This window comes from Jaminaea rosea (genome assembly GCF_003144245.1).
Source record: "Jaminaea rosea strain MCA 5214 unplaced genomic scaffold BDZ90scaffold_2, whole genome shotgun sequence".
NCBI classification, from domain to species: domain Eukaryota; kingdom Fungi; phylum Basidiomycota; class Exobasidiomycetes; order Microstromatales; genus Jaminaea; species Jaminaea rosea.
Genome location: NW_020289976.1, coordinates 1,315,190 through 1,340,676, shown reverse-complemented (window position 1 = coordinate 1,340,676; position 25,487 = coordinate 1,315,190). Strand labels below are relative to the sequence as shown.

The window sequence follows — 25,487 nt, the reverse complement described above, 5'->3', positions numbered from 1 at the left end:
GGGCGCGATAGTCGGCGTAGAATGGTTGCGGGCCTTGCTGCGTTCGATGACGCTGGCTGAATCGAGGCGTGTAGTGTCGCAGAAGGTCGTTGATCCGCCAGGGAAATGCGAGGTGCTGCGATGAGCGCTCTCCTTCGTGTCGCGTCTTTCTCTCAGAGAGGTCGCGACGATTCAAAGGGGTTCCGGCGATGCGTTTGTGGAGAGGGGCCGCTGGGTGATTGCAGACTTCGAGTCGGCTTTGCAGCGACTGTGCGAGGGTGAAAGGGAAAGTGAAGGGGGGAAAAGGAAAAGGGGAGGGGAGAGGCAGGAGGGGTGGCGAGGTAGTGGTAACGAGAGATTGGAGGAGGAAGACAAAGTTGTCCCTGCCTGTCCTCAACGCCTGCCTGCCCACGACGCTCGAAGTAGCCGGCGGACGAGACGAGGTAGGGCGCAGGCTTCTCCGCGGCCATTCGCTCGCTCTCTCACTAGCCTGCTGCCTAGGCTGCCCGACTGCTTGCTGCCCTCCTCCTGAGACGCGACCACCGATGCAGGCAGGCACTTTGGCAGAGGGGCGTCGAGCAGTCGACTCAGACGAGCGAAGGCGGGCGGCGCATTCGAAAAAGCAGGGGGGTGAGAGGACGGTGCACAAATGAAATGAAGCGTGGAAGGTGCGATGGGATCGAGAGACGGGAGTGAGTCAAAATAGGAAGGTAGTGGTGCTATTGCGACGAGATGCGAAATATCAAGGGCAACGATAGAGGAGAAGGAGGGGGAGGAAGACGTCGAACCTCGTGATCCTGTGGTAAGGAAGCCACTGTTCCTCGACGATGACACGGTTGAGACCATGATACCATACCTTCGCATCCATGCTGTCTCACAGTCTGACCTCACTTGTGAACAACGCTTGTTGACTTGCCCTTTCAGGCTTCTCTTGAGTGGTCCAACCCTGAGCTCTTGCCCTTTGTGCCTCGACGCTTGCTTGCTCGAGCTCGAGCTGAGGCTGAGGCTGAGCCTGCGCGCGAGTCCGTCGGCGAGAGGGGCGTTGCGTTGCGTTGAGCCTTGAGCCTGAGCGGGCGGCAAGTCAAGCAAGCAAGCAAGCAGCAGCGGCGGCGGCGGCGGCGGCGGACGACGACGAGGCGGCGAGTTCCACCAATCTTCTCAACCAACACTTCGTACTCTTACATCTTACTACCTCTTTACTGCTCAACGGCATCACACACACACACACCATGGCTGACACCGAGAACAAAGATGTCCTGGCTGGTACCGGAGTGAGTGTAGTGCGCCCTCCTACCCTCTTGAGAGAGGCGCTTGCTGATCTCCTGCCCATCCTGTCGCCCTTACGCAGGAGGAGGAGTCGACGGCCAACTACGAGCCCATCGTCCAGCTCTCGGAGGCTGACAAGGTCGAAACAAAGACGCACGAGGAGGACGAAGAGGTTACGTTCAAGATGTGAGCAGGGAGTGAGCGGATAGCCAGCGAGCTACGTCGCCATGCTCACGCCTTGCTCCCTCATCGCCACCCTCCTCGACCGCAGTCGAGCCAAGCTGTTCCGCTACGACAACGAGAACAAGGAGTGGAAGGAGCGTGGCACAGGAGATGTTCGTCTGCTCAAGCACAAGGAGTCAGGCAAGACGAGGCTGGTCATGAGGAGAGACAAGACGCTCAAGGTCTGTGCAAACCACTACGGTGAGTAGCAGATCCAAGGCGTCGAGCTGGGCGTCCTCGCGGCATACAGAGACCTGACGTCTACCCTTCAATCCTTTGTTCTTAGTTCTGCCCTCGCTCAAGCTCTCGCCCAACGTCGGTTCAGACCGCTCGTGGGTCTACAGCGTTACCGCAGACGTCTCGGACGGCGAGCCGGTGGCTTGCACGCTTGCCATTCGCTTTGCCAATTCGGAGAGTGAGTGCGAGACAGTGCCGCCCACGGCGAGGGATCCTGGAGAGAACTGACCACATCACTTTCGCCGCGCTCGCCCAGACGCCAATCAATTCAAGTCGCACTTCGAGGCGGCGCAGAAGGGCAACACTGGCAGCTCGTCAGAGGCGGCCCCCTCCACCGACGGCGGCAAGACTGAGGAGGCAGCAGCGCCAGCATCATCAGCGGAGAAGAAGGAGGAGGAGCCCAAGGCCGACGCAGCAGCTGCGGCCGCGGACAAGGATGAGAAGAAGGAGGACGAGAAAGCCGCCGCCAAGGCCGACTGATGCGTACAATGGGTAGAGCCGCGAACAGCGAGGAAAGCTGCAGGTCGTTTGTACTCACGAGTGGAGAAGTCTTCATCGCGTCGAATACATCCCAGGATAACGCTACATCTCACCCGGGCGGGCGAAAGCTGACTGACCGACGGCTTAAGGTACTGCCCATGCCCTGTCCACAACGTGCTCACTTCTGCTTCCCTCACACCCATCATCGCCTCCTCTTGGGCACACCGTCCATCTCGCCAGCAGCCACCAGAGGCCAAACAGCGTAGAACACTGCCCCCTGCTGCTTCTTAATCTGCACCCCCACAGTCCTCGACGAAACATCCCACCTACCCGAGGCCCCGCCAGAGAAGTAGGCGTCTAGCTCCTCAAAGTCTACCCCTGCCTGCTCGAGGCAACGAAGGAAGAGCTGCGCTTCCTCATTCCGGTGTGGCGCGCTTTCAGTAAGGCGAGGACTACGACGACGAATGACTTCAGGCTCACTTCGATGCACTGCCGCCGCTAGTCGCTCCAGCCCGACGAATTGGTCGACAAGGCAGCGCATCCCTGCGTCGTGCGTGAGTACGCAGCGAGCTGACAGCCGCGCGTACCAGATTGCCAAGCGCGAGGCAAGAGAGACGAAGTGGCGTTGTTTTCGCTCCTCCTTCGAGGGAGTGAGGGTGCGATTGAGCTCGATTGCACTGCCGTTGGTCCAGAGAGCGTCGAAGGCGTGGGAAAGGGCGCTGATGCGCCGCAGTGCGGTCTCATGAGCGTCCACTCCGGTTTCGTCGGTGTCCATGGCACCATAATCGGCGGCTCCTTGGATCTCATCATGGTACTCATCGTGGATGCCGTGAACGTCATCTAGAAGGTGCTCGTCCCTGATCTCTGCATGGTGGTCCGACCTTTGGATGGTTGGGAATGGGATCACCGATGTTGCTGGTGAAGTCTTCTCCGATCCTGATGGCCTCTTGAAGTGGACAAAGTCGCCCGCTACGGCCGACGATGGGTCAACATCGATGCCCAATCCCTTGAGCTGGCCCTCGATCTCCATGCCAGCCTCGCTGCTCTGCTGCCTCTCGACCTCCTCGGCCATCAGTAGCGCCCTAGCCTTGAAGATGTCCTGCAGTGCTCCGGTTGCGAAGCGCTCGTAAGCGAAACGCGCCGCAGCGACGATCAAGGCCGGTAGACGCGCCGTGTGACTCAGGTCGGTCGCCAGACTCCTTCCCTTCCCACTCGAGTTAGTCGTGGCTTCTTCCAAGCTGCTGGGCATTGGCCTTGACTCGATCCAATGCGCCTGCTCAGCATGCGGGAGGAGCCAAAGGTATTGCAGCTGGACAGCCCGAGCCAGCTCCGGGGCGAGCGGCAGGCGAGTACGGAAGTTGCGCCTTGCCCTGCTCATGAGCTTGAGGCAGTACGCCTCGGGCTGCGGCTCGAGGTTCGCACCTTTCGATCTCGAAGCCGCAACGATCCCAGCCCCTCGGCAACATCCAAGCGCGTCCTCCAGCTTCCGTGGCAACTCGCCCTCAAAAGGGTGCAACGCCTCCTGCAAGCCTCGCAGCGTCCACGTGATACGCCAGTCGGCCATCTCTCGGGGCAAGAGGTAGGCGCCACTGTTGTCTATCTCTGCTCCCGTGATGCTGCACTTGGGCGGGCAGAGTTGCTCGTAGCTGTGCTTCTTGTCGTCAGTCTGCGCCGCGTGTGCGCTGGAGAGGCCGAGGAGGAGGGTCGAGAACATGAACGCGCTGTTGCGATCACCCATATTGGAAGTATATACGGCGCCGGAAACGTCGATGTTAGGCCAGCGTATTGTAGCAGCGACCGTCGTCCGTCCTCTCGATGTTGCAGGTCGACAAAGAAATTCAGCCAATGTCATGTCATGCAAGCCTCCGTTATCCTCTGCAGTACCGCACTCTACCACCTTCCTCCCACCTTGTACTCTCAGCTCCCACCCGTACGGTAAGCCCAGCGCAGTAGCCAGCGTCCCCACCATTCTACCCAGCGAGAGGCTCATGGCCACATGCGCGGCCACCTCCTTTTTGTGCTGAGGCATCCTGCTCTGCTGCAGGCGGATGTGAGCGGCACGCTCCTCTGCTGTCGAGGAGAGCCAGCGTGTTTGGGAGGGGGAGTCGAATATTTCTGTTGGGATATGGAAGAGTGTAACAGGGGCACTGTCGGCGCTGCTGGGTGGCAGGCCTACTCGGGAAAAGATCGAGGTATGGTTGTCAGGGTCAAGCGCGATGGTCAGGGTCACCTGGTAGGCGAAGAAGGGTGATTGAGGCATCGCGGGCGAGAGAGGATAGGTGAGATGACGATCGTGGTAAGGACCAGGAGAAGGTGTTACGAGCGGCCGGCCTACCGCTCTGGCATCAGCTCAGCTTCATCGTGAGATTGCCTCCGAGGATTTGTCGATTGCATCCGCAGTCTCATATGTTCTCGACGCGTCACCATCGGCGGAAGCAGATCTCGTGAGACAGTAGGCGAGCGGAAGGCAGTCTCAGACTCTCTCGAGTGACGTCGCGTCGTCCTTGATCGAGGGTGGAAGTGCTGGCAGCTGGAATTGCGATGTATTGAGGGAAGGTGACAATGAGGAGCTTCTAAGGAGTCGGAGATTCATGTGACACGGCGAGACGGAAAGCTACATATACATCAGAGTTGTGAGAACGTGGAGATGAACAAGGGACGGGAGGTGACGTGGGAGGGAGTAGAGGCCAGACAAGAAGATGGGATCATGACGTGCCCGAGTTCCTGCCCGTCATCGGGCGGCTTTGAGGGTCGAGGCAGCAACAGGCGGATTGATCAGTCTTTGCCGTCTGGATCGTGGCGCTCTTTTCATCGGCTCTAGCTCGTACTCACTTGCCTGCGAGGTAGGCTCCGATGATCGTCTGCGCAACGCAAGGAAGCCGAGCAGCAATCGAGAAGTGTCAGTGTCGCGACCCACCATCTCTGCTCGCCCCATTCGCCTGCTCACCTTCGTCTCAGGATCCCACTCATACGTATTTGTCCTGGATCGGCCCTCAGCTCGCGAGCTTCCACTAATACCCCTCTTGTGCCTTGAAGCCGCGGGTCCAGCCTTGACATACGCAGCGACGTGACCATTCGCGGGCAGCGGAGGTAAAGCATTGCGCTGCTTGACGCCATTGAGACTGCTGAGAGCTGTAGCCGGCGTGGGAGGTCGAGCCTTTACAGAGCGGTATGGTCTAGGAGGGAGAGGCTTGGCGAAGACGATGCTGCGAGTCTTGCCCAAGGGCGTCCTGCTGGCTGCAGTTGATGAGGCGTACGAGGCAGCGCCACTTCCGCGCCTGACCACACAGCCATTCTCGCTTCGGGTTTTGCTGCTGACGCTGTTGCTCGAGCGAGGTGGAACGGATGGACGAGATGAGGCTGTCATGCTGGTCGCAGGTGTGGTGAGCCTGTTGCTGCCGCTGTCGAAGCAAGTGCTCGTGCTCTCTCCGACCTCATTGTCGATCTCATCGTCGCAGAAGGAGTCCGATGGCCAGGTCGAGGCACTCAATGGCACATCCGTGGGCGAATCAACTGAAGAGCAGTCAGGATGCTTCGAGTCGGTCGTGCTTGGCTGTGAGATGCCTTTCCCACGAAGAAGTGGAGACGACGTGAGTGTGAGGCCGGCCTGTCGCTCCCTGACTGCTCTTTCATCCTGGTTCCAGCCGTTCTGAGCCACCGAGGTGACCGCGCTGCTGAATGAAGGGACAGAAGAGACTGGTGTAGGCGGCAGAAGAGGATCGAAGCAGGCCGGAGTAAGGCTAGGCAGACGGGACATGCCAGGGGAGGGTGGCGTCGGTGGGAGAGGAGCTGTAGGTGCAGGTGGTCGAGGGGGGTAATGACGGCGTTGATGCGGTAATGTCGTGCGACAGACAGCCGCATGCTCTTGACGTCGCTCGTTGTGTGGCGAAGAGCTCCGGCTTTGCAACTTGGCAAGCTGCTGAGCTGAGCGCACGGATCGTAGAGAAAGGGCGGGAAGAGGTGTGCCGTTTCGCGTCCCCCTCAGCGTTGAGTGCTCGCCAGATGATCCTGGGGACAATGAAGGGGAGACGTCGAGGGGCGAGAATGAGCGTGGACGGCGCAATGGGCGAGGAGGAGGCATCGGCGCCATCTCGAGCGCAGCTTGGACGTCTTCGAGCTGAAAGGTAGAGTAGCTGCGGTTAGACACGACAGATACGCGCGAGCCACGCCAGTTTGGAGCTTTGTCGGAGAGGCGGCGGGAGAGGCGCTTCCCAAAGCTGTCTTGCTTGTGAGCGCCTGGCACTCTGAGATTCGAAGAGCCAGGTGTGGCGATCGGATGAGGTGAGCCTGCCGAGAAGCTCTGCTTGAGCGAGTTGTTCTTGACTGCTGACTCTTCCGTCACTTGCGGCAGCTTGAACATGCCACGAAGGCTCATGACTGATGCGGATGGCTTGATGATGCGACGAGGGCTCAAGTTCTTGGTGGCAAGCGGGCGAGCATTTGAGGGCGTCGGAGTCGCATCATCACGGTCTACTGGTGAGACGAGGCCCAAGGCAACGGCTTCTTCATTTAGCGGCGATCCCCAGATGGAGTCTTTGCTTTGGCGGTGGGTGAGGCGGGTGAGAGGACCGAGGAGACGGGGCTTGCGAGCCTGTCTTTGCCAAGGCAGCTGCTGCTGAACATCGCTCGGCCTGGTACCCTTAAGCTTGGGTGGCAAGATGGATAAAGCCACCTCGAGGCTCTTTACTCTCATGCCTGCGTCGCTATTGCTGCTGTGGGTCGAACGAGGTGGAGAGACCGAGCCGGAGTGTGAGTCGTCTCTCGTTTGCTGTTCCTCAACGATGGGCGAAGGGCTGTGACGTTTGCTGTCGTCGCGGTCTCGCCCAAGGAGGCGATCTCGATGGAAGGTGAGCTTGTGTCGAAGCATTTTGCGTGGAGTGTCTGTATGAGAGAAGCCGTATGAGGGTGTCGTTGAAGTGCGGCACGAATTGTAGCTGAGCAGCAGGAGCGGGTGTCTGTGCTACTGCTACAAGCGAGTCGTGTGCATGTTGTGGAAGACCCGGGTGGGGAGGAAAGGGGAGGAGTGGTCGTGCGTATGGCGAGAAGGAAGAGGAGTGAGGAGGGGTGTCTGGAGTCGAGACCACAATTGCTAAGCGGAGGAGCCGTGGCGGGGGCGGCGGTGGGCTCCTTCTTCGCCCCGCGTCACGTCGCCCCGCGTTCCTCACCCATTGATTGATTGCTCTGAGAGCAGCGTGCGTGTTGATGGCCGCACAGCTTACGAACACTGAGCGGCTGTAGATGGCACGCGCCGCCTTCGCCGTCGATGTGCTGGCGTTGATCAAGCCGGCGAACATCCCGACGGCCCTCGTCACATCGACATCTGTGCCTTGCGGAGGCTGACTCGCGGCTTGCTCGCCGCCGTCGCCTCCGCGGACTTCATTCGAGGCACCAGAGTGCGGACCACAATCAAGATGGGGGGGGGGGCTGGGCTATGCTGATGCTGCTACGGCCCTGTCACGCATAGCCCATTGTCAGTGTCGATGCATGCCCGCTTTGCCTTGAATTTGAACATGAGGAGCGACGAGAACGGGCACGCACGCCCGCCCTGATCCTCTGGTCAGTGCGGCTTGAAGCGAGGGTCAGCCAGCCAAAGTCAAAGTGTTCGCACAGGCGGAGTGGAGGCGGTTGCGGGGCGGGGCGAGCTGCTGTGAGGCGCAACCAAGTCGACCAGCCAGCCGACGACACCGCTCATCACTCGTCAAAGTCGAGACGTTCGTTGAAGGGGGCTCGATCGCAAAGAGGGTCCTTGACACTGAACGAAAGCAAGCGGGCCGAACACTGAGCGAGAGCGGCTAGACGACGATGACATCGCACCGCAGACAAGGCATGCCGCTTGCTTGGGTTCTCCCCGTCAAAGCACGGCTCCTCCGCCGGTCCGCCGGCTCTCTCTTCATTCGCGGTAGTCAGGGGCGCACCCAGGAGTCACATCATCCAAGCCGCTGAGCCGCTCCCCCATTCGCTGAGAGGGCGTCCACGCATCCATTAGCCAAGCCGGTACTCAGCTCTTCTTGTCTCTCGATCCAAACCTTGAATTTGCGGTTCCCTCCTTCCCACCACCACAACCCTGTACGCCCTCTCTTGCCTCTTCACCCTCCCTTCACCGCTGCTACACTCTACTCTTGCTCAACATGATGTCCCGCCTCGCCAAATTCACGGCCCTCGCAACCCTGGTAGCTCTCGTGACCCTCGTGCCCCTCGCCTCGCAGGCCTTTGAGATCGTCGCTCCTAGCAAGGAGTGGTGGTGGGTAGTGAGTGCCAGCGCCGAGGATGACGAGCAAGCTGGGACAATCGCTGACCATTGTCTGACTCAATCCTGTCCCATCACGCTAGGCCAATGCCTCTAACCACCTCTATTGGAAGGCCGTGAGTAGGCCGCGCGCTCTCAGACATCGTCTACGCCACCACACTCACTGACCTCACCCTCCTCTCTTACCGCCTCGTCCCGCCCAGAACCACTCGGATCCTGAGCACTTCACCGTTCAGCTTGTCAACGCCGCTGACAACTCGCGAATGAAGCCCAACTTCGAGATCGGCAACGACATTCAGACGGCCAAGGGGCAGACCAACATCCGCCTCGACTCGGTGCCCGAGGGAACGTATAAGGTCCTCTTCGTCAGCCCCAAGTGAGTCGAGACGACCGCACATTTCATTGTTGCTGGTGATTCATAGCTCACGTCCATCCTCACCCCTCGCGCACAGCTCTGAGCAAAAGCAACAGCCCGATATCTACTACCAGTCTGAGCCTTTCGATGTCAAGGTGGGTCCAGCCCATGCGCCACCATCACGCACGCTGTCTTTGCTTACCCCATTTTCTGTCCTCTTCCCCATCACTTCTCGGCCGACAGCATAATGGCCTCGCTCAGCATGCCGTCAATCCCAATCTGAGCCATGACCCCTATGCGGACGACAATGGCGGCGGCAGCGCCAGCAAGCTCAGCAACAACGGCGATCAGTCGGCCTCCGGTCAGGACTCTTCTCCTGACGGTCAGAAAGGCAAGAGCGATCAGCAGAACAAGGGCAAGGATGCCAAGAATGGCGGCGACGACGATGGACTCTACAACGAGAATGGTCAGACGGCAGCCAAGCCCGCCGTCACTCCTGACGAGGCCAATGGTAATGGCGAAGACAAGGGCGACGATGGCAAAGGCAGTGACCAGGGCTCGTCCAGCCCCGACGACAAAGGCGGAAAGGGTGATGAGCCGTCTTCCTCCAAGGACAAAGATGGCAACGGGCAAACATCTTCCTCCAAGGGCCAGAGCTCTGATGCTTCCTCGTCCAGCACCAACCCTGACTCCAGCGTCTCTTCTGCCTCGAACTCGTCCACCGTCGGCACCCACATGGGCTCGATGCCACAGAGCCCTGCAGCAGCGAACCTCACGGGAACAGACGCTGGTAGCAACTCCTCGAGCGAGAGCATGCCCCTTTCCCCAAACATCGGCCAATCGCAAAGCGCAGCAGGGGACACTGTCAAGCCTGCCAACGCTGCCATGGCGCTGCGCGCAGACGGCCCTCGACTCCTGCTCGGGACAACGGCCGCTCTCGCACTTACTGGTGGCATCTTCGCCTTCGCCGTTTGAGCCGTCTCTTCATCGTCGCCACATCTCCATTGACTTCTCATTTCCGTCTCTGGACCGGCCTCGTCGTACAATGATCCCCCCGCAACCCCACATCCCACCTCACTCCTCACGAAACACGAGAGTCGCCCCCTTCACCTCGCCCGCCACACGCATTCATACCCACTGTAAGTCCTCATCAGCCTGATCATCGCTCTCACCATTTGTGGTCGAGAGTGCCTTCACCCTTCGTCTCTTAAAGTCTTCTCTGCAATGAAAAGAAGGCCACGTCGCTCCATGTCCTCATCACTCACCTTGTCGTCAACGGACGACCTCAATGCCCGCGAGTGAGCGTCGCGTCGCGTGGCCGGCTCTCGAGCCTGTGTTGCTTTCTCGTTCCGCCCGTCCTGCATCCCTCATCCTTCCCCACCTCTTTTGCCTTTCCTTCCCACCCAACTACCACAAATCCCATTCAAATGTCCTCCGAACCATCCACCTCAACACCAACTTCGTCCGCCACCCCACCCGCAGCCAGGACGAGCGCGAGTGCGACTGGCACGCCAATCGCAGGCATGTCTCCCGCTCGACCATTGCCTCCTCAATCCACTCATGCACACGCGACGGATGAGGACGAGGAGATGGTCAGAGGGGCGTTGCAGCAAGATGAAGAGGGAGCAGAGCAGGGAGGAGAGCAGATAGAGGCGGAGACGATCAAGAGGCCTCGCACGAGTGGGACAGCGAGCGGTAGCAGCAGTAGGAGGCAGAGCAGAGCGTCTATGCCGCGCAAGTCGGGCGCAGCATCGTCTAGTCGGGCCAGTGGTATCGGCGCGGGGCCTAGCGAAGACGTGAGACTGAGGAAGCTGGATGAGGCTCTTGATCGCTTCCTGGGCTTGGTGGACGTCAGGGCTACGTGAGTACGCGAGAGCAGGCCTCATCTGCGAAGTCAACCCGTTCCCTCAAGCTGATCACCTCTCTTTCTACTTGCCCTCGCAGTCAAGCCAACTTTTCCGCCGCCCTTCCTCAGCTGGATGCCGCAACCTTAGAGCCGGCACGCCAAGCCCTCGTCTCATCGCTCAAGGACACAATCAAGCGCGAGCAGGCATCCCTGGTGGGAGAGTACGAGCTGGAGGACAGACTGAGGGAGCTGCAGCGACTGGCTGTTGAGGCTGACCAGAGGGCTGAGAGGGGACTGGAACTAGAAAGCGAGGAGATGAAGGATGTTTGGAGGTGAGTAGCTAAGAGTCGTCAGTCAGAGAGAGGCATCGATTGAGAGGGCAGAGCTCACCATGTCCACCTTTGTGTACGACAGGGCCGACCTGGACATCTCGACTGCGCTGCATGCTCGTGCCATACCTGCGCAGAGGGAACGGGTAGCCAAGTTGGAGGCAGAGCTAGCAGAGGTATGTCTTGCCCATCGTACTCCGTCGAGCTCCTCTTTGCCCTTCCCTTCTAACATCTCCCTCGCTGGCTCCTTGGCCATCATCCTCCAACGCCACTGCAGATCGAAGAAAGCAACACTCTACTCCACTCTCAGCTCACAGCCAATATCAACGAAGCAGACGAGAAGCAGGCAGACGTCCGAGGATTCCTCGATATGCTGGAGCGGGCAGTTAGCGAGCTCAAGCCTCCTGTTGGCCTGGAGAAGGAGTTGAGGGGAAACTTGGAGGCTTTAGCTGCTGAGCTAGGGCCGAGGGCCTAGAGACTGAGCGAGGAGAGAACACAGTGAATTCGATACCATTCGTGAAGTCCTCTCGTTGTGATGCTTCTGCTGTTCGTCGGGCTTGCGCGTCTCTGGTCTGCACCGTGCACGCCTCTTCGTGGTTCCGTCGTGCATCGTCGCGTCCCGGGCATCTTTCTCTCCCGTCCACTCCATCACACCTTCTACGCCACGTCCGAGGTCTGCCCATCAGCGCCGTCGTCGACCGTCGTCATGAGTGACGAGATTGATGATCCGATGGCCGTCGATGCTGGCCCCTCAACCTCCTCGCAAGCAGGCCCCTCACGCCCAAAGAAGCTAGCCCCCGTCCAATCCGTCCCACGAACCAAGTTCGTCGTTCTCGAATACCCTGGCATCATTCGTCCCGATCCCATTCCTACTACTGCCCAGCTCAACGACGAAGAAGATGAAGAAGACGATGAAGAGGACTACGATGAGGACGGCAATGGCATCAAGCCATCGCGCCGTCGCGCTATCACAACGAATCTCGATTTGGCCCTTGCGACCCTCGCTCCCGAGCCTCCCCCGTACGGCAATGCAGGCTCTGCGCTTGATCACCTGGGGCGAGTCATCAGTCTCAAGAGCAAGGTCGTGGAGTGTAGGCCCTGGGCTGTCGAGCATCTGAAAAAAGAGAAGGCCAAGCCTCTACCCGCACTTCGACGCGCACTTCGACGACCCTCAGTCGGAGGGGATGGGGAAGCGGAAGAAGATCCGCAACAGGGGCTGGATGCAATTGAAGACGCGAAAGCCGATCGCGTTGGCGTAGCTGCTCAGCTTGACCTGTACAGGCGCCCCCTCACGGGTCAAGTGGTCGACACGTACGACTTCGTCACTGTCGTGCAGAGGAGGGTTTGGAGGCGTAAAAAGAAGAGGAAGGCCAAGGCAGGCAAAGAAAGCGCAGCCGATAACTTGCCAGATGAGGTCAGGGAGTACACCATCGATCCGCTGGGCACGGCGACCACTACGGTACGCTGGCGTACGATGGCAGACTTTTGCTTCCAGCCGGAGGCTACGCAGAAGGACGAGCTGCTGGACGTGCCCCGAGCTCTGCGAGAAGATGGATGGATGCCTCGTCTACGCCCTTCGAGACCGGGGCAAGAACCAGCAGAGGACACCGATATGGCTTCAGTCGAGCCGGAGACCGCCTCAACGCCGCCAAGGACAGCGAACGGCGCAGACGCTGATGGGGACGACCCGATGCAAGCAGACGCGCCTCAGCCACTCGCTTCTCCCCCAGCTGGACCGAATGCCGCAGCTGACGGCGATGCTCAGATGGAGTCAGACGCACCGCAAGACGCTGCCTCACAACCGCCCCCTGATCCCCTCCTGTCGCCCTCTCCTCCCGCACCTCGCGGCGGCCTCCTCACCCTCTACGACGCCCTAGCCCGCATGGACATTGACTCTCTGCGCTCCTTCGCCATACCTGCCGAGACGGAAGAATATGAGATTGAGTCCCCACCGGGATCAGGCGTCATGAAATCGAACTTGCGCATGCCGCCCCCACCAGCCTTCACGCGCGTCGACCTTCCCTTCCCTTACTCCTTCCGTCAACCCTCCACCTCCGTCATCGAGTCCTACGCGAAACGGCTACCAGATGGAACTACGCAAGAAGCACGTCGCTGGACCAATCAGGCCCGCTGGAAGGGTTTGGCTCCCGCAAATTGGACGTTCTCCCAGGGCCTGCCCGTGCCCGATAAGGCGCCCGCCGAGGTGCTCAAACAGCAGGATCGCTGCGAAGCAAAGATCCTTGACAAGCTGCGCAAGATCTTCGATGAGCGTCCCGTCTGGACGAGGGCAGCCCTGCTCAACCAATTTGAGAATGCAGACGAGCGCAAGATCATCATGCATGCAAAGGAGTACATTCCCCTTGTCGCGTACACAGTTAATGACGGTGCCTGGTCTGCTGCACTGGTCAGGTTGGGCTACGATCTAAGGGCGCACCCTGACTCAAGATTCTACCAAAAGATCATGTTTCAGAACTCGTCGAGTACTGTTGCCAAGGGACGTGGATCATTCAGGAGCGCTTATGGTGGGGCTCACGCCTCTGGATCGGGAGTCAGCACGGCTAGGAAGGCGCAGTTGCGCGAAGAGGCCGGGACTGAAGCGGGCACTGTCATCGGCGGAGAAACGAATGCGTCCGTCTCTGCAGCTGCGGTCAATGCTGCAGACGAAGATGGACACGACGGTACAGAAGAGCTTCCGCCCCTGGAAAGCCACACCTTCGATGGCAGCCGCGTCGGGACGACCAACTCTACCTTTCTCCTCACAGACATTACCGATCCGGTTGCCCTCCCGCACATCCTGGCTACGGGATCGGAAGATCTCCTTGCGCAGCCTACGAGCGAAACAGGCTGGTACACCGCATTGGCATGGCAGCGTATCAAGCAAGTGGTTGGTGTGCGCTTCCGCAAGCTGGTGGACGAGAAGCGTCCAGCGACAGAGAAGGAGGTCGAGGACGTGTTGGCTGCAGTGCAGGCTCGAGCAGATCACAGGGCTAGAAGCTTGGCGCCGGAGGGTATGAGGGGTAGGGGCGGGTCGCCTGCTGGCAGCGGGAGTGCGGGCAGCCCAGGAGCTGGTAGCGGTAGGGGCAGTGCTGCTGGGAGTGCTTCGCCTTCTATGAGTCCGCCTGCCCGTGGTCAAGGACGAGGGGCACGCCGAGGTAGTGCAGGAAGCTCTGGGGCCTCTGCCGCAGGGTCTGGGTCTGGCTCGCCTGAGCGTGGGACTCGCGGAGGCAGGGGAGGAAGGGGAAGGGGAGGACGTGGTCGCGGTGGTGGTCGAGGAAGGGGTGGACGCGGTGGCAGAGGAAGAGGAGGAGCAGCAGCGGGGACGGCTAACGCGGCATCGGCTTCGCCTGGCAGTGGCAGCCCAGGATGATCGTGAGGCGAGACGAAGACGCGTCAGAGGCACGACACTACGATCTCCTTTTTCTGTCATCTAAGGCCCTGAGAAAATGTCATCTCGAAGTGGCCAAACAACCCACTTTGCTGACCGACGCGGCACCTCAACTTGACGTGACCTCTTAGAGACGCGCCAAGGCCCGCGTCGAGCGAGACGAGTCAAGGCGAGCAAGGTCATGGGACGACGAGCGTACCAAGCAGGGGGTAGGGGGAGGCCTGGGACAGGTGGCAGACAGACACTTGAATTGTCCAAGCGAGAGGCGGCCTGCATTTCCTGCTTTGCCTCACCTTCATGTGTCGAGGGCCGCGTGACCCCTTTGCCCTTTCGCACGCGCCACCCTCTTTTGCCGCCATGCAAGATGGGCGACTGCTCCCACGCCTCCTCGTCTCGTCTCCACTCCCGCTCCTCCAGGCTTCATTCGCCGACCCTCATCCCGCGTGCGGGGCCCCAAGCTTCGTCCTCCCTTCACTTACCTCAATCCACTCTCCAGAGCTTGAGCCGCCTCGTAGAGCCAGTCTTGCAGCGCCTCAGAAATGCCTCTGAGAGCACTTCGACCCGGCGGTCCAACACGCTCTCTTTGTCCTCGTTTCTCTACGTGCACGTCGCCAAGTGCCTCTCGACAGCTCGAGATCACTTGCACCAACCCAACTGTACCCCACATCGTACACAGACGTCGCGCCGTGGTGCTGATTGACTGACCAGCGATTAGCCGGGTCAATGAGGAGGCAAAGCAATCGCCGGTGACCCTTCGTCTCCCATGGACATGTCTGCGTCTGATCCGCTGCTCCGTGAACCACCGCACTAGGGTACGGCGACACAAGGGAACCGCCAGTGAACGCGTGCCATTCCATGCAAGGCAATCCCAGACGATGCTGGTCAGGTGGGACTCATGCGAAGCGACCGGACCCCCTTCCTCCCTCCATGCCTGCCTCGCCCAGCCCGGCCTGCATCCTGCTCTTTGACAGGTACCCTTCTGTTCATAAGGTTGGAGGATGAGAATCTGTGTGCGCGTCCGTTTTGAGCACTTCAAGATCCCTTCATCCCCTCGTCCAATCGACTTGCTCGTTTGTCTGCCGCTAAGCTCCATCCTTGATCACGACTAGCTTCTTGCATTACCTCCCTCTCTGAGCGACAACACCAACGCAACAGCCCTTCAACGCACGGCTATTCGAACACAATGGCATCCAACGAATTCGACCGCAAAGCCGCGGAGGCAGACAATGGCGGCAATGGTGGCCCCCACTTCCATCAGCCCAACGGCGCAAGCGGGACTGACCTCTCGCGCCAGATCTCAGTCACATTGACGCCTGAGCAGTTTGAGTCCATCTACCTCCAGCCAAGCCAGAAGAGCAGGCAACAAGGACAGCTGATCAAGGCTCTGGGTAACCCGACGTGCTTGGGTGTCATGTGCTTCATTTTCAATCTGCTCCCCACAAGCTGCATCCTCATGGGATTCCGGGGATTGAGTGCTAGCGCGCAACTTCCCCTTGTAGGCGTGTACTATTTTGTCGGTGTGTACGAGTGGCTGAGAGGGCATGACGATGGAGGGAATGCTGACAATTGCTCGTTGCATTGCAGGCGGCCTGGGTATGACCACAGCTGGCGTTTTGGAGTTCATCATCGGCAATACCTTCCCCTTCGTCGTCTTCTTCACCTTCGGCATCTTCTGGCTCTCGCTTGGCGCTCTCGTCGACCCTGTTCATGCTGTGCAAATGACGCTGGCCACCGAAGGGACCGACTACTACGGCGGGCCAGCCTTCTACGTGAGTGCAAAGCTGCGACGAGACCCCTGCCACCTTCGCCCCCGGCCCGGTCGTGACGTCAACTGACCATCCTTCCGGGCTCTTACTCGCAGTTCCTCACCTGGGCCATCTTTGTCTTCATGCTGACCATCGCAAGCCTGAGGACGAACGCCGTCCTCGTCTGGATCCTCTTCTTCGTCGCCATGACCTTCGTCCTCCTCGCGGCCGCCTACTTCCGCTTGGCCGAGGCCCAGATGGCGGCCGGATCTAATCTCCTCATCGGCGCCGGAGCTATGGGCTTCTCAGCGTGAGTCGCAGCGGTGATCCCAGCCGGGCGAGAAGAAGAGGGGAAAAAGTAGCTAACGTCTCTTTCTCGCCCCGATCACAGCTGTATGGGCGGTCTCTACCTCGAGATGTCACTCCTGCTGGCCAGCACTGAGTTCCCCTTCGGACTTCCCGTGAGTTTTGCCTGATCTTCATCTGCTCTCACGTCTATCGTCGCTGACCATCCTCACCATCGCCGCTTTGCTCACCCTACAGGTCGGTGACCTCAGTGGCTTCCTCCGCGGGAACAAGGCCTGAGCCAAGCCATGATGTCCAGGCGAGCCGCACGCGGGTGCTGGCCGCCTGCACCTCCCACCGTGTGCTTCGATCAAGTCGTCATCTCCCATCTCGGCTTCTCCGTGACCTTCTTTGTAATTTTCCTGCTTGCGCACGATAGTGGACAAATGTTTCATGCCCTATGCGATTCCGACGGAGAGAGGTCTTGGCTGTCAATCGTGCTCCGCACAGTGGTTGAGCAGCTCCGCGAGAGTCGATCTCACGGTTCACATCCCCTGGAGCAGCCTGCTCGCGATTCAGCTCGAAGGGGTCAAGCTGTTTCTGACTGGCAGTTGCTCCCCTCCCTGGACGTCGACTTGGCCGCATCCGTATCGCCCTGCATGACGTCGAGGAGTGGTCGCGAGCGGACCTTGAGCTTCCAAAGCCCGCCGGGTAGGGCGACGACGCGTCGCAGCGCCTCGTCGCTGCACGGAAGCCTGCCTTTGGTGCTCCGCCGCTTCAGATCCTTCATCCTCTCCACAAACGTTCATCGTTGACGCCTCCGTAAGGTCATGGATCACCCTGGACTCCCACGTTATCTTCATTGACCCGGAGCGAATATGCATACAAAGTTACCTCCGCAGACAAGCTGGGGAACAAGCTGATGATCGCCGCGGCTCGGCGGTGACAGGAGGGCTGCCAAGGGCAGAAGTAATTGCCCGAGCTATCAGCTTCTAGAGGTGTAGGGACGCTAGCCAGGCGTCACGAATGTGTGACAATGACGATGTGAATGGACCGGTGGCCTTCATAAAAGAGCTGAGTGCTCAGCATAGTAGCTTGAGCGCCCTTGCTCCCCCGTTTCCTCACGATCATCACCTCCATGCTCGCCATTTCGAGCCCTTTGCTGCTCGCCGCGACGCTTTGCAGCGCCGTAGTACTGGTCATTGCCAGCTATCTGCGACGAGGACCGCTCGCTGACTGGGATGGTCCAAGACAGCTGCCCATCATCGGGTCGATTCTCAGTCTCAAGGGACGCCTCGTCGTCGAAGCCTGCGAGGAGGACGACTGGCACAAGAAGTATGGCCCGGCGGTCAAGTTTTCCATCGGCAGCCGCAACTGTCTCCTCGTCACCGATGCCGCTGCGGCACGCGAGCTCTTCGGTGCTCCGGAGACGCAAGGCAGGCCCATGATTCCATTCTTTGCCAAAGATCTCGGCGCCTTCGAAACTATTACGCCAATGATGGCCGCTCACGGTCAGGGCAAGGCGCAAGTCGACATGCTGCGTCGCGCTGTGCTGACGAGTCACCGAGCTCTCAGTGAAGGCATCGGAGCTCGTTCGTCAGCAGCTGGTCTACAGCATCTTTTGGAGCAGGCTCCTCACTCACACATCGTCGACCTCGACTACCTCGTCGGCGGTCTGGCCCGGATGAACTTCATGGACGTCGCATACTCGGAGAAGCTCAGCACGATAGAGGAGGCAATGGCCGACGAAGACATTGCCCGTCTCAGCCAGACGTTCCAGGACGTTACGGCTTTCCTCAACACCAGCGGCGAGCCATCGGTACCGTTTCCCTTCCTCGAATGGCTCCTGCCATTACGGTCGCGCCGCCTACGTCAGACTGCTACGCATTTGCGCTCAGCGTGGACGCAATGCGCCCTGGAAATGTCTCGCAAGGTCTCGCAGCGCTACCCGGAGGCTTCGAAAGCGAATCGCTGGGATGGCTTGCCACAGAGCATCTTCAAGGAGTGCTTACTCAACGACAAGGTCGAGCTGGAAGTTGCGCAGCGAGCCGCTTGCGGAATCGCTCTGGCCTCGATGGACACAACGAGCTCATCGCTCAAGAGCGTCATTTGTGCATTGGCTTACCACCCGCACCTTCAACAAGACCTGCAGCGCATCATCGACGAGGCCAACAACAGCGAGGACATGCCGACAGAGTCTGCGGCTACGTGCAGCCCTCAGATGATAGCATTGATCAGAGAATGTCTTCGTCTCGCGCCGGCCATTCCAATCGGCATCATTCGGGAGACGACACGCGACATCATCTTCCAGGGGCGGAGAATCGAGGCGGGGACGTGGCTGCTCCCGATGAATGCCCTCATCAACAAGGACCAGCGAATGTACGGCATCGATGCGGAAGAGTTTCGGCCGAGTCGCTACTTCGAATCGATCGGGGCAGATGGCAAAGGACTGAATGGCAAGGGGACCCACATCGGCCCATTGACGGCCCAAGGTGAGCGCAGGCACGCACCGCGCAATGGCCCGGGATATCCTTGAAGGCTGACTCTCACCCTCATTTTCTCGCACGCAGCGGGGTTCGGCTTTGGCAAGCGTGCTTGTCCAGGAGCAGACTTGGCCGAAAAAGTGATCGCCGTGACAGCCTCGCGCTTGCTGTGGTGCTTCGATATCTCCTTTGAGGACCCGACAATCCTCGAGCGCCAGTCGTTCTTCGAGGCCCTGAATCCAGCCCGCGACTGCCAGGTCCGGACGATGCGCCCGCCTCCCATCTCTTTCACGCTGCGAAGTGGGAGAGATAGACAGGCATTGCTCGAGCAGCTTGCAGTAGCGTGATCGGCCGTCAAGTGTCAATAGAATGCGTTCTCTCGATGGTCAATCCAAAGCGGTGTCTGGATTGGTTCCCACGTCAAAGAAGTCGATCGGGCTCTAAATTCGGCTGTTCATCCGTGCCACAACACGCGCGCGACGTCGATGTTCGCGCATCTCATCTCCGCACCTTCATCTCCGCGCCTCCTTCTCGACTCGACCAACGCAGAGAGTCCGCATCGAGAAGACGCTAAGGCCAACAATAGCGTGGATGGAGATGCGCTGCTTGCCACAGTGACGCCACTTGAATTTGTCAAGCCGGAGGCGGGCCGATAGGAGATGTTGACAAAAGCACATATGTCGTCCGAAGGTTGAGGACCTCGAAGAAATGACACGAAGGGCGTTCGCCGATAGCAACACTTGGTCGACACTTGGCGCATCGTGACGGAATGATGGCTGCACCAGTTTTACTGATCACCAAACGACTGGCTGCATTCGCTAACCTGCCCACCATCTCATCGTAAGGCGGCCTCCTCGTCCATTCGCATAAGTAGTTGACGGGGAGATCGGTCAGTACAGAGCTTCCCAAGCCAAGTCAGCCTCGTCGAGAACAATGGACTACGATCCAAGCTACACGCTACGCGACAAGCCGCGACGCTCTTCGCTGCAGACGTATGGTCACACCGTCGACAAGTACGTGCAGAAGAGGCAAGGGTCGTTCAGCGGCTCTCTCAACAGCAGCGACCCCTCGCTGCCTGTGGCTAGGAGACCGTCCGATACTGCCTTCATCAGAAGGGCCAGCGAGATACCTCGATCCCCTACCCTCAATGAGACGACAGAGCCGGCCAAGGTCACAGGCAGAGGTCGATCAGCAACCACTACCTCAAGATTGACACCGGCCTTGGACCCTTCATCATGGTCAGGCGCAAGGCTTGAGCCGAAAAGGAACTCCACGGCCTCCTTTTCCAATTCAAGTCCATTCTTCCTTGGGGTCAGAGGCCGCTCCGGCACGTCATCGTCCATCGACTCGAGTGCCACAGGTCTACACAGTCGCCCTCGCTCCGGCACCATTGCTTCAGCTCTCTCGCCCCTGGCCCAAGTCACCGACCCAGACTTGAACGCAAGTACAGTACCCGGTCGACTGTCGCCCAGCTCTCAGCTGCGCTGCCCATCACTGCCACGAGGCTCTTTCTCTTCCAAGCGGACGTCGATGGACCAACCCGTGTCGGGTGCGCCCATGTCTTCCCCGGAAGCCATCGAAGAGGAGCCAGAGCCAAACCTTCCCTTGAGTCCGGTCATAGAGAAAGGTGCGACCAAAGGCCGAAGAGAGTCTGTGAGCTTGGCCGTCTCAAAATAACCTTTGAAGTCGTTCGCTGACATACATGCCCATCTCTCGCATACCCAGATGATCCGATGCTGGCTGCGCAGAATGCAGTAGAGTCGCCTCAAAGCTCGCCGACGAAGAGTGCGATGGGCTTCGTGCCCGTTCTTCCCGTAGTGCCGCCGAGGGTCGCTTCAACGAGGGGAAACAAGGACGACGCTCGAGTTCCATCGCCCTTTGCTGGGTGGAATTTCCCGCCTAGCAAAGAGTTCGACAGCAACGAGACGTCCCCTACTCTACTCAATGCCCCTTTACAGGTAGACGAGCCTATTTCACCTACCCGGCCAAATTTTGCCCTTCGACACAGCTCAGACAAGAAGGTGGACGAGAAGGCCCACAGCCCGTCTATCGCTGAAGAGCTAGGTCATCATCCTCCCCCCTCTCCTCCTCCTCCCGCCGCTCCGCGATGGTGGCATCGCATCCCCATAATCTCGTGGTGCTTCGAGGTCCTCGCCACCCACTTCAATCCGCTCTTCATCCTCGGTGTGTTCAACATTCGCTCGTATTTTTGGCCCTTGAGTCTGCAGAAGGCAGCCTACATGATCGTATATCTGTCCATCATTGTCGTCATGGTGACGACGGCTCAAATCTACCATTGGGGCGATGGTGTCTTCCACGTTCTCAAGGGCACCGTATGGCCTCTTATGGTGGTTCTCATTTGCCTCGATCCGGTCACTGCCGTCTACTACTCTTCCATTGCGCCAGTCAGGCCACTTTTGGCGCAGAGCTGTCGGCCAGACTGGGAGGACAAGGAGGTCTATGAGCTGCAAATGGCGAGCAAGGAATTGCAGCAGGGTCGCGACTTGGCTACAATCGGAGCGCCCGCCCTTGTCGACTCCAACACGCGCGACACAGCTTTGATCATTCCCTGCCACGACTCCGAGCTTGAGACGACGGAACTCGTTCTTGCTTCGGCGCTGCGCCTCTTCCCCCCTCAGAACATCTTCGTCGTCGAGAATGGCAGGTCTGCCGTACCACCCAACCGTATCTTCCAAGCGCTGGTTCATGCCATCCACCCAGAGATCAACTACATTTGGTCCTGCTACGGTAACAAGAACATCGCCGAGTACGTCGGTGCATCGGCAGCTCATCGCTTTAAGTACATTGCCACAATCGACGACGACGTCATTCTTCCTGCCAACTTCTCCGCGCCTGCCCATCTTATCGACGATAAGACCAAGGGCGTATGCTTCCCCATCGTAGCTGTGCCTGACCAGCCAGACGGGTCCAAGAGCATCTTTGTCCAGTGGCAGGAGATCGAGTACAAATTTACGGGCTTGCTCAAGGCTGCAGAGCGAGCTCATGGCGGCGTATGCTTCCCGCATGGAGCTGGTAGCTTCTGGGAGCGAGAAACTTTCCTCAAGGTGCTGCGCCGCGTCGATCTCGTCTTCTACGCCGACGACCTCAAGAAGGGTCTCGCTTGTATGGAGCTCGATGTCACGCTCAGCATCGAGCATCAGTCGCCCATTGAGACTGTCGTCCCACTGTCCTTTGCTGGTCTCCCCTTGCCCAACTACTGGACGCAGCGTGTTAGGAGTTGGGAGATGTCTCGCCATACTCTCTACTGGACGTGGTTTCGCAACATGCTTCGCTGGAACACCAAGCAACGATTCTGGACCGTCCTGACGCATAAGTTCATCCTCTTCTACGCCCTCTTTGTCAACGTCATGGACTGGCTGCGCTTGCCCGCCATCATCATCTTCTCCTTCGACCCCTACCCCTTCTGGCTCGTCTCTGGTCCCTTGCTCGTTCTGCCTATCCTGCCCTCGCTCATCCTGCGATATTGGAAGAGCCGCTCAGCGGGCAGGGTGGATCTGCGCAACGACTTGATGGCCTGCTTGACTTTGCCCATCTACAAGATCATGTACAACGTGTGCTCCGTAGCGGGCTTGCTTCGTACCTTCTTTACCTACTATCCCAATCGGCGCCGCATCCCGACGATCCCGGAGCTGGAGAAGCTGACGGGCGACGCTCGTCCCTTTTGGCTGGATGAGCGCTTCTCTGAGAATCCGGGCTTCCTGGCAGACGAAGCGGATTCCATTCTTATCGTTGTAGAGGATGCTGTGGCGGCCGAGAAAGGCGTGATGGCGGTTGTAGATGCGCCTCACGTAGAAGCTGTTGTCCCTTGACGATGCAACTCTAGATTGCCAACAAATCGATACCCCCTGTTCAGTCCCAAATGGCGCTAGTCTGCATCGAAGCGTTGTTGCCCCTTGCCTTGCTTCTCCCCCATCGTATTTTCTCACTGAAGCCCCAGTCCTGTCAGCAAACCGAATAATTGGCACAGCCTGCTTCGTCTTGGTGCGTGCATCCGGCTCGGCAACCGGAGCAAGACTCCCGGTCATGCAGCGTCCGAGGACACTTCTACTGAGGGGGCGCACGGACATCGCGAAGCGCTTTCGACGACTTTACCATAAGAGCGGCGCCGTGCTGGCGGACACGACTTGATCGCTCCTGCTTACCTCTCAAGCTGCTCACCATCTCTCTGCCCTTGTCTCACGAACATCCAGCTATCGAAATGACGACCATCAATGGACACTCGTTGAACGGAAATGGACACGCCGCGAATGGCAACGGACACGCTAGCATCGACGTAGCCCCTTCGACACAGGTCAAGACAGTCCACTTCTCCTCCAAGCATCCCGACCTTACGCTCTTGTACCTCGACGCAGCCACTCCTGCATCTTCCTCTTCGAATAAGCCCCTCATCTTCTATATCCACGGCGGAGGTTTTGTAGTTGGAGATGCCTACCTCATCCCTGCGCATCTCATCGCTCTTGCCCAGAACATGGGAGCGGCCCTAGTCAGCGTCAACTATCGTCTCTGCCCAGAAGTGTGAGTGCGGGCGAGCAGCGAGATATGCGCGCGTTTCAGGGCTGACACGCAGGTTCTCCCACTGGGTGCGCTGCCTTCAGCGGCATTCGCAATGGGGTCGAGGATGTCGAGGAGGCTTGGCAGTACGTCTTCAAGGGTGGGCTCGGTCAAAGCTTCGAAGCGTCCAAGACGCTCATCGTTGGAGCCAGCGCTGGTGAGTTGACCAACGTGCGAGGTCTAATTTTACGCTGCCCTTGCTGACACGCCTCCCCTTCTTGCCAGGCTCTCATTACGCCGTACAGATGCTCCTCACCACGGATCCGGCTGCCCAGCCTGCTGCGTTTCTCAACATCTACGGCGCTGTAGGCGTAGACGTCTCCAGGTACGGCCAGCCGATCCCGCAGTCGGTCCTCCCTCACCCGCTCCTCGACATGCCCGGCGGCTTCCCACCTCTTAACCAGCTCATCCACAACCTCTACAATAAGCCAGAGGGAGCAAGTGACAATGTCAGCGAATGGCCTGCAGGCGCCTCGCTCAAGTCTGGTCTCCTGCAGCCGTCCGAGGTGCGCCTTGGCGTCCTCGACCAGCTGCTGGCAAAGGAGAAAATCGACCACCCCGAGAAGTGGGAAGCCTTCTGGGCGGCGAATGGTCTGTCGAAATCCCTCTACGGCGATCTTCAAGCCGGCGTGCGCATGAAGCCAGAAGACATCGCTCGCAGCCTTCTGCTGCCGTGGGGCTTCCGTACGGGCAACTTCGTTGAGATGCTTCGCGATGCCGATGCAGGGCAGACTTTGGAAGAGTCAGACGTCTACCTCAATATCACCAAGAGACTGCAAGGGGCTGCTGACCCAGCCTCGACTGGTCGTCTGCCACCGACGATGAGCGTGCACGGCTCAGCAGACGTTCTTGTTCCGCCCTCGGTCAGCGAAGGGTTCCACGCCGTCATGAAGGCGCGCGGTGAGGAGAGCGAGCTACTCATCGTCGAGGGCAAAGAGCATGGCTTCGATTGCGGGGAGTGGGTCTTTGGACAGGACGACGATGTCAGGAAGGTCGACATGTGGGTGAGAGCGAAGCTGGGGGTCACAGCTGCCTGAACGGATCCCACCCGCCCGCCTTTTTCGCCGTCTCTTATCTTGTTGTGCTCGTAGAATTGCTCGCATTTGCTCGGTGCTCGCTTTTATCGCAAACCACTCGCAATTGCAATCGTCTTGTTGATTCACCATTGCGCCGGACCACGATGACCGATGCTGGTGGGAAACTCGTGCCAAGAGTCTGGGACTGCGGCTGTAAAGTGAGCTCTTAATGAGGGAATTTGATGTCGCCCAGACCCCACTTTCTCACCACGCCAAACCAAAATCTGGCAAGGCGGAAGAGCTTGAGCGACAGCGGCTGGAGGCAAGTCTAAGCTGCTGGGCGCTGCGCTGCGCTTGCGGGGAAAGACAGTTCTGAGTGGGCGGGCAGATGCAGAGAAGACGGCTAGAGCAGGTTACAGGCAGCGGAGCGTTCAGGAGGCCAGCCTGAGCCTGCTTTTGGGCGTGTGAGCCTTTGCCGGCGCAAGGTCCGGGTCGGCAAAGGGTGATTAAAGTGAGTGAAGAGCAGAGCAGGCCGGGGGGCAGAACCAGGGGCCACCGCCGAGTAGACCCACCTTTCGCCCACTCGCAGGTAGGCTCGCCGCTACTGTGAGGCAGTGGGTTTGACAATCTGCTCCGCCCACTCAGTCTCGCTTGTCCAAGGCTAATTGACACGAGACCATCGCAGACGAGGTCACACAGCCCTTTTCTCCTACTTCACCACACCCTTGCCGCTTTCTTTCCCACCGACTGAATCGACAGGATCAATCAAACAAATCGGCGAGCGGGTCAGACCACTCGCCACAGACGAAGACTAGTCACCAGCTTCAAGACCGGGTCATTCGAAATCAACACCTTGGTCTCGTATCTATACCACGAATGCGAAGTCGAGCATAGCTTCTCCTGCCCTTTCTTCGTCGCTCCATTTCCTTCCTCATCTTCTGCGATATGGCCAGCCCACACACTCCTCTCGACGAGGAGAAGCGCGCGCCCACCTCGGACAGCTCCTCCTCCTCATCTCCATCACCAGCCGTCCATGACCT

At 59.1% G+C, this 25,487-nt stretch overlaps 12 protein-coding genes across 12 annotated transcripts; 9 read left to right on the top strand and 3 right to left on the bottom strand.

Annotated features, from left to right (window-relative positions):
- Positions 1–317: 317 nt before the first annotated feature.
- On the bottom strand, positions 318–1,119 carry BDZ90DRAFT_119954 (hypothetical protein). Its single transcript, XM_025503284.1, has one exon. It carries the CDS (start codon positions 841–843, stop codon positions 373–375), a length of 471 nt encoding a protein of 156 aa, XP_025364425.1. The 5' UTR covers positions 844–1,119; the 3' UTR covers positions 318–372.
- Positions 1,120–1,208: 89 nt separating this feature from the next.
- Positions 1,209–2,387, top strand: BDZ90DRAFT_273666 (hypothetical protein; the record flags this gene model as incomplete). Its single annotated transcript, XM_025508813.1, has 5 exons — positions 1,209–1,250; positions 1,328–1,431; positions 1,517–1,668; positions 1,754–1,882; positions 1,961–2,387. The coding sequence occupies 5 exons, from the start codon at positions 1,209–1,211 to the stop codon at positions 2,182–2,184; spliced, it is 651 nt and encodes a 216-aa protein (XP_025364424.1). The 3' UTR covers positions 2,185–2,387.
- BDZ90DRAFT_278061 (hypothetical protein) lies at positions 2,387–4,444 on the bottom strand (the record flags this gene model as incomplete). The annotated part of the gene is made up of 1 exon (XM_025509055.1): positions 2,387–4,444. One exon carries the CDS (start codon positions 4,442–4,444, stop codon positions 2,387–2,389), a length of 2,058 nt encoding a protein of 685 aa, XP_025364423.1.
- Positions 4,445–4,835: 391 nt separating this feature from the next.
- On the bottom strand, positions 4,836–7,339 carry BDZ90DRAFT_119902 (hypothetical protein). The gene is made up of 3 exons (XM_025503283.1): positions 5,132–7,339; positions 5,017–5,045; positions 4,836–4,926 (listed from the first exon to the last, which is right to left on the bottom strand). The coding sequence occupies exons 1-3, from the start codon at positions 7,049–7,051 to the stop codon at positions 4,890–4,892; spliced, it is 1,986 nt and encodes a 661-aa protein (XP_025364422.1). The 5' UTR covers positions 7,052–7,339; the 3' UTR covers positions 4,836–4,889.
- A 527-nt stretch (positions 7,340–7,866) lies between these two features.
- BDZ90DRAFT_230652 (hypothetical protein) lies at positions 7,867–10,041 on the top strand. Its single transcript, XM_025505558.1, has 5 exons — positions 7,867–8,432; positions 8,515–8,547; positions 8,635–8,807; positions 8,884–8,941; positions 9,030–10,041. Exons 1-5 carry the CDS (start codon positions 8,313–8,315, stop codon positions 9,759–9,761), a joined length of 1,116 nt encoding a protein of 371 aa, XP_025364421.1. The 5' UTR covers positions 7,867–8,312; the 3' UTR covers positions 9,762–10,041.
- A 268-nt stretch (positions 10,042–10,309) lies between these two features.
- On the top strand, positions 10,310–11,436 carry BDZ90DRAFT_269723 (hypothetical protein; the record flags this gene model as incomplete). The annotated part of the gene is made up of 4 exons (XM_025508741.1): positions 10,310–10,647; positions 10,731–10,964; positions 11,047–11,137; positions 11,239–11,436. The coding sequence occupies 4 exons, from the start codon at positions 10,310–10,312 to the stop codon at positions 11,434–11,436; spliced, it is 861 nt and encodes a 286-aa protein (XP_025364420.1).
- A 162-nt stretch (positions 11,437–11,598) lies between these two features.
- On the top strand, positions 11,599–14,615 carry BDZ90DRAFT_230651 (hypothetical protein). The gene has a single exon (XM_025505557.1). The coding sequence runs from the start codon at positions 11,668–11,670 to the stop codon at positions 14,326–14,328; it is 2,661 nt and encodes an 886-aa protein (XP_025364419.1). The 5' UTR covers positions 11,599–11,667; the 3' UTR covers positions 14,329–14,615.
- Positions 14,616–15,529: 914 nt separating this feature from the next.
- On the top strand, positions 15,530–16,676 carry BDZ90DRAFT_258709 (hypothetical protein; the record flags this gene model as incomplete). Its single annotated transcript, XM_025508094.1, has 5 exons — positions 15,530–15,863; positions 15,931–16,115; positions 16,208–16,401; positions 16,483–16,552; positions 16,635–16,676. The coding sequence occupies 5 exons, from the start codon at positions 15,530–15,532 to the stop codon at positions 16,674–16,676; spliced, it is 825 nt and encodes a 274-aa protein (XP_025364418.1).
- Positions 16,428–17,352, top strand: BDZ90DRAFT_119695 (hypothetical protein). Its single transcript, XM_025503282.1, has one exon. The coding sequence runs from the start codon at positions 16,685–16,687 to the stop codon at positions 17,189–17,191; it is 507 nt and encodes a 168-aa protein (XP_025364417.1). The 5' UTR covers positions 16,428–16,684; the 3' UTR covers positions 17,192–17,352.
- Positions 17,353–18,596: 1,244 nt separating this feature from the next.
- Positions 18,597–19,314, top strand: BDZ90DRAFT_230647 (cytochrome P450; the record flags this gene model as incomplete). The annotated part of the gene is made up of 2 exons (XM_025505556.1): positions 18,597–18,868; positions 18,947–19,314. Coding segments are annotated over 2 exons (527 nt in total), but the record flags the coding sequence as incomplete, so codon positions are not given.
- A 1,071-nt stretch (positions 19,315–20,385) lies between these two features.
- Positions 20,386–22,776, top strand: BDZ90DRAFT_119663 (hypothetical protein). The gene is made up of 2 exons (XM_025503281.1): positions 20,386–20,512; positions 20,585–22,776. Exon 2 carries the CDS (start codon positions 20,593–20,595, stop codon positions 22,687–22,689), a length of 2,097 nt encoding a protein of 698 aa, XP_025364415.1. The 5' UTR covers positions 20,386–20,512; positions 20,585–20,592; the 3' UTR covers positions 22,690–22,776.
- Positions 22,777–22,787: 11 nt separating this feature from the next.
- BDZ90DRAFT_230646 (alpha/beta-hydrolase) lies at positions 22,788–24,541 on the top strand. The gene is made up of 3 exons (XM_025505555.1): positions 22,788–23,395; positions 23,476–23,588; positions 23,657–24,541. Exons 1-3 carry the CDS (start codon positions 23,079–23,081, stop codon positions 24,466–24,468), a joined length of 1,242 nt encoding a protein of 413 aa, XP_025364414.1. The 5' UTR covers positions 22,788–23,078; the 3' UTR covers positions 24,469–24,541.
- The last annotated feature ends 946 nt before the right edge of the window (positions 24,542–25,487 follow it).